Below are 10526 nucleotides of genomic sequence, written 5' to 3'. Positions count from 1 at the left end.
CAATCCTCTTTTCCCCCATTTTCATCAAGATCAGTAGCTCAGCATTTAGTGGTAAAACCTCACCCGCCCGCCCACCCACCCACCCACCCACACCCTCCCCCACCTCGGTGAAGCCCCAGAGCAAGGAGGATCGAGAAGGGGGGAGAAACCTCTTTTGAACAGGCTGTCATTTCCTCTGGAGGGCTCTGTTATTCCAGTAGCCTTTGTGAATGAGCCAAGTGGCCACAGACAGGAGGTGGCTCTTCACAGGCAGCTGAGGTTGTCTGCCCAGCAGGGGAGGGAGGTGCTCCAAGCAGACAGACACAAGCAGAAAACAAACATGGGCCTTAACAGGAAAGGAACTACAAGATAGGAGAGAAGGAATTGATGAGAGAGGGGATACATGTATGGCTAACTTATAGATGTTTCAAAATAAATATGACAACGTATGTCATTCACATGTTAATCACTTTTCACCCTTAATTCAAAGCATTCCTACCTAAACCCAAATAAGAATTACTGAATGAGTAGGTGTGTCCAAACTTTTGACTGGTACTGTATATATGTATATATATTATAATTATTTTAATTACGTTTTTTATACTCCGGACTCCGACATTGCTCGTCCTAATATTTCTATATTTCTCAAATTCCATTCTTTTACTTTTAAGATTCGTGTGTATTGTTGTGTATTGTTAGATATTACTGCACTGTTGGAGCTAGGAACACAAGCATTTCCGCAATAACATCTGCTAAATATGTGTATGCGACAAAAAAAATGAATTTGACTTGATTTACCACTGCATAAAGTTACTGGGCTTAGACTACCCCCTAGTGGTCTTTACAATAAGTGGAATACTTGTAATAACTGATCATTAGTCGAAGCTGAACGGCTTCATCAACTATTTGTATCTGGTGAACAATGGAGTTTGTGGCTAATTTAAATAAACACAAATCATCCTCGAATTATTATTTGGAAGATATTTAAATCTATGAACCTCTTAGCTTGACAGATCTTTTTGAGGCAATTGGGGTCATGACTCATGCATAGGAGGCTGTAACATAAGTGAATAATTTATAAATAGGCCTATGACCTACTACTAGGTGCTCGTGCCTTTTTTTCATTATACCATATAGTAAAGTCAAAGACAGTACAGTATGAACATAAGATAAAACTGCTTCTACAATAGAAATACCTCATCACGCTTGTAGGCGATGTCATGGCAACGTTGGCGAGCGAAACTCATGCTTGGAAACACGTCATCCGGTCTAACGTTCGTCACGCGCCGAACTGCGCATGTGCATGCCGTCATATCGAACGCTCTACTTCGATGTACAGTAGTTTTTGACGAAAATACAAACTTGTCAGTTTTTCACTTTCACGAGATTGGAGAAATAATACGTTCAACGACATAATACATTGGCTCCAATCTAGGTTGTGCCTTTGCATTTCGATAAAATTAACACCATTTCATTTCTCAAATCCCGGGTTGGTCTGCTTGGTCTGTTTAGCAAGCGTTCCCAGATTTCTCGCGATGTTGCGCTTCTGGGTTTAGAAACTCTGCGGTAAAGTACAGTACGTTTTGGTCTCCCGAGTGGCGCAGCTGTCAAAGGCACTGCGTCACAGTGCTAGAAGCGTCACTACAGACCCTGGTTTGATTCCAGGCGGTATCACAACTGGCCGTGATTGTGAGTCCCATCGGGCGGCGGACAATTGGACTAGCGTTGTCCGGGTTAGGGTTTGGCTGAGTTAGGCCATCATTGTAAATACTAATTTGTTCTTAATTGACTTGCCTAGTTAAATAAAAAAATAAAAAACGTTAGTACATTAAATAGCCACCAGAGGACACACTTTTTCCTGGAAGAGAACCTTGATGTCCTCACGCCTGCCCAGTGCATTCAGTATCGGCCATGTCAGGTTGCTAGACAGAATACAGCTTTTGTCAAATGTGATGTAAAAAGTATGTTTGTTTTTTTGCATTTTAGCTAACCCTTAACCTTTTACAAATCGTAACTTAATTATCCTATCCTGCTGCGTAAATTCTCATGAACCTGATATAAAAAGTCAAATTTGACAAAAGCTTTATCCCTTCTAGACAAAACCCCCTCCCCTCAGACCAACGTGACAGGAATCAGAATTGCGGATGACGGTGCCACTGGGTCTTGTTTTCAGTTGGCCTTAGATAAACAAGCGGTGCTGCTGGTCCTACTGACAATCTACCGATGAGGTAGTAGAATCGGCTAGGGAAGTCGGTTACATACAGAACTAGAGTAATGGCAACAGTTAAACCAGATGACAGACTGACAAGTTCTCAGGGCTTTATGTGCGTTGGTTTTTCGGGAGTTTTCAGTAAAACTGTCACGTCGCCTCTGGAGTTGGTGAAAATCAAGAGTCAAGTAGGCACATTTCACTGTAAAAAAGGCTTTCTGCACAGCTTTCTTGTCGTCTACCAGAATGAAGGCCTACGAGGATTTTGGAAGGGAAACCTCGTCTCCTGTCTTCGCCTGTTTCCTTACAGCGCCGTCCATTTGGCAACATACAAACAGTGAGTGAATAAACAATGTGTTGTTTCTGAGTTATGATAAGTTTATTTTAGACAACTATCTATAACGTTAGAGCAGGTGTGGGCAATTGGTGTCCGTTATCCCCCCGCCAACACACCTGACTCAAACAATCAGTAGCTTAAGTTTTAGAATTTGATTATTCAGCTGTGTTTGCTAGGGGTGGAGAAAAAGTGCGACACAAATCGGGCCCCGAGGACAGGAGTTGCCCACCCCTGCGTTAGAACAAGCCGGATCAGCGCTGAGACACACGCATTTGACGCTCTCACGGCACACCTCTTATCTAACGCATTGAAAAGTACAGCTTTTATTAGTCCATTGTGTAGTCAGCGCTTTAACTGTGCTCCAAATCATTTTGAAATCCGAGCGCCTGCAATTTAAAATCACGAGTGGAATCTCAATGTCCTGTCTTGTCGCGGCACATTGAAGCATATGATTGGTCTAGTTATGTAAAGGATAAAGGGGATTGGATTCGCGTTTTAAAGAAACGCCCCTCAAGATTAAAGTGGAGTTGAATGGAGATAACGTTTTCCACTGAGTTTATAAAAATGTCAAGTTCAGTTGCGTTTTATGTACAATGTTGTCAGCAAAATTAGGTTGCTGTTACTCCCGTCCCTATTGCAGAATGCAGTCTTTTGACAGCATGTACTAGAGTCGATTTAATCCACTCTTGCATTAGTCCCCTCGTTTGGTTATTGGCATTTATGCTGTTACAACGAAAAAGCAGCAGAAAGACCTACAGTATGTTTTAGCAGGGAAGTTTGGTAGGGTGACCTGATTTGTAACTATGGAAATCATTTTGTTAGATTGTAAACCTAAATGTGTACATTTGATACTAGAGGGGGTACAATAAATAAAACAATTTGGGTAGAGTAGTGAAGGATTTATGTAAAATTTTATGAACTAGATTTTATTAGCTATTTACTTTATTTAGTCTGATCAGTGGAACAATTCTCATTCTTAACAAAGGGATAAAATATAGGGTAATTACTGTGCTTGTCAGCAAGAACATGGCTCTTATTCTCCATACTTAATTTATTATTCTACTTCTTCCCAATTTTTGCCAGAATAACCACATATTTGAAATCTGATATCCCTACTTGTTTCTTTGAAAGTTAATTATGAGGATATGGCTTCAAAAATGTATTCATTGACAGTTTTGACTAAATCATACAAAAAGCATTGGATATTAAATGCTACAGGAATTAAATATAATTTGACAATTTAGTATTGTGCAAATGCAAAGCAGAGATGGTAGGGGGACTCAACTCAAACGCATCATTTCCTGTCTATGTAGACTAAAATGATGGCAAAGATCTTCAACTATTATAGTAGGCATAAACCACATGAATATTGATATTCATTTGATTTTTCTTGAAGGTTGGATGATCTTGAGACATTGTTATAACAAGAACATTTTCAAACACCCAGCAAAATGTTTGTGTCCTGGTCCTGGTCTGATGAGTACAAATTAGAGATTTTTGGTTCCAACCTCCATGTCTTTGAGACGCAGAGTAGGTGAACGGATGATCTCTGCATGTGTGGTTCCCACCGTGAAGAATGGAGGAGGAGGGGTGATGGTGTGGCGGTGCTTTGCTGATAACACTGTCAGTGCTTTATTTAGAATTCAAGGCACACTTAACCAGCATGGCTACCACAGCATTCTGCAGCGATACGCCATCCCACCTGGTAAGTGCTTAGTGGGACTATCATTTGTTTTTCAACAGGACAAGGACTCAAAACACACCAGGCTGTGTAAGGGGTATTTGACCAAGAAGGAGAGTGATGGAATGCTGCGTCAGATGACCTGGCCTCCACAGTCCCTTGACCTCAACCCAATTGAGATGGTTAGGGATGAATTGGACCATAGAGTGAAGGAAAAGCAGCCAACAAGTACTCAGCATATGTGGGAACTCCTTCAAGACTGTTGGAAAAGCATTCCAGGTGAAGCTGGTTGAGAGTGCCAAGAGTGTGCAAAGCTGTCATCAAGGCAAAGGGTGGCTATTTTGAAGAATATTAAATATGTTTAACACTTTTTTGGGTTAGTACATGATTCCATATGTGTTATTTCATAGTTTTGATGTCTTCATTATTATTCTACAATGTAGAAAATAGTCCAAATAAAAACTCTTGAATGAGTAGGTGTGTCAACTTTAGGCTGGTACTGTATTTGCAAAGACTGATAGATTATATGATTACTTAGCTAGACGTAGTTTGAAATGAACACATCTGCGGAACCGGTATTATTGTTGCTCTACCGTGGAGCATTATAGTTAAATCCAACTCACTTCCGCTGTTTGTAGATTCCTTCTATTCTGACCAATCAGATGGTTTTGAAAACTCAGCCAACTATGGTGTCACTTCAGAGAAAAACACGCTGGTTTTAGTTGTGTAATCCCACTTGACCATTCCACTTGACATACCCAAATCTAAATGCTCAGGACCTAAAGCAAGGATATGCATATTCTTGATTCCATTTGAAAGGAAACACTGAGGTTTGTGGAAATGTGAAATTAATGTAGGAGAATATAACACATTAGAACTGGTAAAAGATAATACAAAGTAAAACCAAGAGATGCAAGGGAAGCCATAATGTATTATTCTAGCCCAGGTCACAATTAAAATTTTGGCCACTAAATGGCAGCAGTGTGTGCAACGTTTTAGACTGATCCAATGAACCATTGTATGTCTGTTTTGTATAAAGACTGCCCAAATGTGCCTAATTGGTTTAATAACTTCAAGTTCCTAACTGTGTACCTTCCTCAAACAATGGCATGGTATTCGTTCACTGTAATAGCTACTGTAAATTGGACAGTGCAGTTAGATTATCAAAAATGTAAGCTTTCTGCCCATATCAGATATGTCTATGTCCTGGGAAATGTTCTTGTTACTTACAACTTCATGCTAATCGCTTTAGCTTACGTTAGCTCAACCGTCCCGTGGGGGACCCACCGATCCTGTAGAGGTTCAGTAAGTCAGGTGTTAACAAAAGGCACATATGACATGGCACAAGGGGGAGCTCAGAACTAGTTTTTACCCTTAATTGTGTATATTACTGTATTTACACTTGGAATATCGCTTTTCAATAGCAAATGTTCACAAATCGCTGGAGAACGTCTTTAATATTCTGTTATGGTGGATTCTCAATGGAGAACGTGATATTTGCATAGTATGTTTACTCTCTATGAAAAATTAAAGCTGTTCTTGAATTAGATGCTCTGTTAGATATGTAACACAGTTACGATACTTCCAGAAATTATAGAAATAAGTATTGATAAACATGAAGCCATAATCATACATATATTCACTGGCTATACCTGCCTCACATGCATTGATGAAAGTAAATACATTTTCAAGATAAAAATGATTTTAGAACCAAAACGTTGACCTCTGTTTTTTTGGCTTTCCAGTATCGTCCACCTCCACATGGATGAATTGGGCTACATCTCTCAGTGGAGGGCCATTTTGGCTGGTGGGCTAGCTGGTGTAAGTGCTGCACTGGCCACGTACCCTCTGGAGGTGGCAGAGACACGCCTCATAGCTCAGAACTGCAGAGAGCCCACATACAGGGGGGTGGTCCACACGCTCTCCAAGATATACCAGACCGAAGGCCTTCGAACACTCTACAGTGGATTCTCTCTCACAGTCCTAGGTACACACGTCTGTATACTACAGGAATGTGGAGAAAGATCTTCCTAAGAAAAGCCACATAATGATTCAGTATAACTCAACGTTTCCCAAAATCGGTCCTGGGGACCTTAAGGGGTGTACGTTTTAGTTTTTTGTCCTAGTACTACAGAACTGATTCAAATAATCAACTCATCAAGCTTTTTAGTTTGGGAAATGCTGGTATAACTATAAAGTGTCCGGAGTCTGCTTACTTGTGAAACACCCTTTGCCCCTCTTACAACCTCTTGAGTTTTCATTGTTTTTAAATTTAGAACAGCCAAACAAATCATATTTATTTCAAGAGTTTATTTAGGTTGTTCTATGGGGCATGGCTAGTAACTGTGGATCTATTCTTCTGCAGGTGCGTTTCCCTTCTCCATTGGTTGCTATGCAGTCTACGTCAACTTGGATAAGCTGTGGCGGGAGCCCCAATTCCAGTTCACTCCACTACAGAACTTCATAAATGGCTGCTTAGCGGCAGGAATAGCTCAAACCTTCTCCTACCCCTTTGAAACTGTGAAAAGGAAAATGCAGGTAAGGGCCATTTTATGAGATGTAACCAGATTGGTAATACCACATCTGTCCATAAGGTGGCGGATTTGTACTGGTACCTCTTACCGGTACATACTGGTAGTAAAACACTTGTCCTTGATAAAATAGCCCTCGAGTGCATCTGTTTTTTTCTACTTTATAAACAAAATGCAACATAGAAGCTTAGAAATGATCCCCAAAATATAATTACACTTTCAGAGTTTCTAAAATAAGATTAGGAAGACAGTTTCTTTGTACACTTTATAAACAATAACTTACAAAAGTTATTGAAATGTAAGTTACCATAGTTTGAGCCCAAGTATAAGTTAATGTCTCTCCTCACGTGGCCTTCTCTCTATGTATAAGAGGGTTCAGTAGGACTTTTATGAAGGACAGAATACTACATCCGTTTTCATCAACGTGTTGTTAATGACCTCAAGGTGCTCCGGCAGCTGAGAATGTGAACGCTGTTCAGGGTCTGCCTGCAATATAGATAAGTTCTCTAAATATAGCTGGTAGCTATCACACAGTGGACAAGCACACTCCTAATTGAGAAGCCAATAAAACAAACTGAACCTCTCTTTAATCCCCTCTGCCTAGTTTCAGACATACAGAACCAACACAACTACATGTATTCAAATGAATCTAAGGCTGCAGCCACGAATAATTTTTATTCACATGTTGCATAGAAGTCTATCTGATGATTAGGGCAAAACAAGAAGTGTCAAGTAGAAACAGATGACACAACCCATAAGCGAGAATGTTTTTAAAGGAGCTTGCTTGAGGCATGGGTGCAGTTATTGTTTCACTCAGCAGCCAGTATAGCATTTCCTTAACAAACTCAGACTTTGAAATCTGTAAAGGACCTGTGACTGGGACTGTTGTCTTTGGGGGAAGTTCTTCTCTTGGATTGAAGTGCCCTCTAAAATGAGGATGCATCCAGTGCCGAGCCAGTTAAGTGGTTAATGCTTGACAAAGCGAGAGAACATTTTGTTTTGGGATGTGCATATATGGACATCCGGTGAGAATACTGCCTGAGACCACACCCACATTTGCTCAGTTCATTTGCTTATATCAAAATATTGAGTCATGCGACATCCAAGTTACAAATGTCCCTTAGCACAGATCCCTGGTCAGTTCGCGCAATTATCAAACATTTGAGGAATTTCCATTCATGGAATAATTCCATTCATTCCCTAGTTTCTTACTACTTGGATCACACACACGCTTTTATGAAGGTCAGTGCTATCCGGGATCCTTGGGACATCCGTACCATAAACCTTACCCTTACCATTTTCAATGTCAACTTCAATTGAAGTTGACATTTAAAATGGTAAAGGGGTAGGGATGTCCCAAAGATTCCAGATAGCACTGACCCTTTTATGGGTTGGTCCCAAATATCTGTCATTTATTGATCCTAAATGTATTTATATTGGTGCTCTCCGGGGTCACTTTCCTAGTAACTGGTCTAACTGTAAAACGCTCTCATTACATAATGAAGTGTCATAACTCCTCTAATCAGGAATTTTTGTCCTCGTTTATCGCCAGGCCCAGAATCCTCGGCTCCCGCATTACGGTGGGGCCGATGTCCACTTCACTGGAATGCTGGACTGCTTCAGGCAGGTGATCAGAAACAAGGGCATCCTGACGCTGTGGAGTGGCATCACGGCCAACATGGTCAAGGTATGACAACCTAAGTCATGTTCCCATTATTTATTTTTCCATTAGCCTATTATCGTACTGATTTCTTGTGCTCTAACCCCCACCCCTCTACTAGTCCTCCTCTGTCCTGTCTGCTGTAGAGATGGTAATATACAGTCAACACACCTATATCAAACCGAGGGAGAGATGCTTTGTTGGTAATTCACAAAAGGGATATTACAAGTTGGCTGACGTGGGTCTGTTTCTGGAACGGCATGCACTGCGCTCATTTTTCATCTCCAAATGGCTTTTCACGATGGCAGTGAAGTTGTTTGGTTTACTGGTGTAAAATCTCCTCTCATGAACAGTCTAACAATTCAATTGTGGACAAGATAATTATAACCAGGCCCTACCATCAGGGCAGATTCTAACCTACCTCTTCACATTCTATACAGAGATATTTCAAAAGCTATTGAGCCCACTGACATTTTCCCTGTTTTTCCTCCTTAGATTGTCCCTTACTTTGGCCTTCTCTTCAGCTGCTTTGAGATGTGCAAGCAGGTCTGTCTGTACCGCAACGGGTACATTGTGTCTCCATTGAGCTATAAGTTGGCACCAGGAGTGGACCAGAGCATGGGTCCCACTGAGGTAGAAGAGGTGAAACGGTACCTGAAGAATAGGAGTTTTCAGTCACAGCAAGGAAGTCGCTGGTAAAACTGGTGGAGCAAAAACGTCTGGATTTCTGAAGGGGATGATGATCATTAGTATAGGAAAGTGTCTGAATGATTGTGGAAAGGAGTCAGGAATATTTGTTGGAATGCTTCAATGCTTTGAAGATGACAATTTGGTTGATGTCAGGTCTTTTACAGCTTTGTGTTTGTGTATTAGCAACCATTTCAGAATCAGAGGTAGATCCATTGATATTTGAAAGTTGCAATGCAATCATAGGAATTGCACTTCTATACTTAACACATGGAAAAAACTAAGTTTGTTCAGCAATTCCTCATTCAGAGTTAAAGTATTATTTTTTTTTTATGAAAGAGTTTTTTGACAGTTCTCTGTGTTATAACTACAGTTTATTTATGCTTATGGGCTGCAGGTAGCCTAGAGGCTAAGAGCTTTGGGACAGTAAGCGAAAGGTTGCTGGTTTTAATCCCTGAGCTGCCGATGTGCCATTGAGCAAGGCACTTAACCCTAATTGCTCCTGTAAATCGCTCTTGAACAGTGTCTGCTAAATTACCATTTTTAAACGTTACGGCGCTGACCTGGTTCTAACAATGGTCTTGGCCTTACGTAATGGCCATGAAGTGGAACACAAAGCACAAACCTGTTTATAAAATGGAATTATCTTACAATGCAAATGAATGCTTTTTTTCATTATATTTGTAATGTAGTAATGACTATTTTAACAGACTTGGGTATATCATGTTTATGTGCCTCAAGGTTTCCTTTATTGATTATAGGGCTTATTTTGACAACTGTTTTAATTATGATTGGTAGTTATGTAATTATTCACACAAGTATCTGAGTCGAAGCCATTAATCAGTTGTTAACTTTCATAGCACATACTGTATCGTGTGTTGTGAACCTAGCAATAAAATTGTAACTGAAGCACTTCAGTGTCACTGAGAATTAAAGGGGAAAGGAAACACTAGGCTTTAGAATGCCAGTTCACTGTAACTCCTAAAGTGTTTCCATTCCCCTTTAAGATTACATGCATATGGTATGTAATACATTTGATGGATGAAACTATGCAAATGTATAATGAATTATTTTAGATTGAGATGATTCAGAATCATTGAAGTAAATTTTACTTGAACAGTCATTGTAATGCACAAATAAACTCATTTGCTAAGCAAGGTGGTGTGGCTGTCCTGAACATGGGTTGACAATGTATGGATGACAACACAAATTCCATTTGTACTTATACAAAGGAAATGAATGGAGCAATTTCTCCCTGAGTATCATATTTGTCAGGACACTACATTCAGAAGAATGTCTCTGATGGAAATGTTGAATACAGATTACAGAATGGGTGTACACATGTGGTTCTCTCCATGATTTCTATCTCAAAGGCTCTTAAAGGTGCACCCTACAGAGAACACCCTAGTCAGGAGACTGTAACCTGATCAGCTACTGTTCCC

General features: G+C 40.3%; 1 protein-coding gene across 1 annotated transcript; it reads left to right on the top strand.

The window, feature by feature from the left end:
* Nucleotides 1-1881: 1881 nt before the first annotated feature.
* Nucleotides 1882-10241, top strand: LOC115205256 (solute carrier family 25 member 43). The gene is made up of 5 exons (XM_029771033.1): nt 1882-2525; nt 5952-6193; nt 6572-6744; nt 8290-8424; nt 8893-10241. The coding sequence occupies exons 1-5, from the start codon at nt 2254-2256 to the stop codon at nt 9094-9096; spliced, it is 1026 nt and encodes a 341-aa protein (XP_029626893.1). The 5' UTR covers nt 1882-2253; the 3' UTR covers nt 9097-10241.
* Nucleotides 10242-10526: the final 285 nt, after the last annotated feature.

This window comes from Salmo trutta, chromosome 13 (assembly GCF_901001165.1).
Source record: "Salmo trutta chromosome 13, fSalTru1.1, whole genome shotgun sequence".
Classification (NCBI taxonomy): domain Eukaryota; kingdom Metazoa; phylum Chordata; class Actinopteri; order Salmoniformes; family Salmonidae; genus Salmo; species Salmo trutta.
This window is presented reverse-complemented; position numbering and strand designations above follow the sequence as displayed.

Coding starts and splice junctions, on each gene's coding strand:
- LOC115205256 (XM_029771033.1), top strand. CDS start 2,254: ATGGCAACAGTTAAACCAGATGACAGACTGACAAGTTCTCAGGGCTTT. Junction 6,194..6,571: donor ATTCTCTCTCACAGTCCTAG/GTACACACGTCT, acceptor ATTCTTCTGCAG/GTGCGTTTCCCTTCTCCATT. Junction 8,425..8,892: donor TCACGGCCAACATGGTCAAG/GTATGACAACCT, acceptor TTTCCTCCTTAG/ATTGTCCCTTACTTTGGCCT.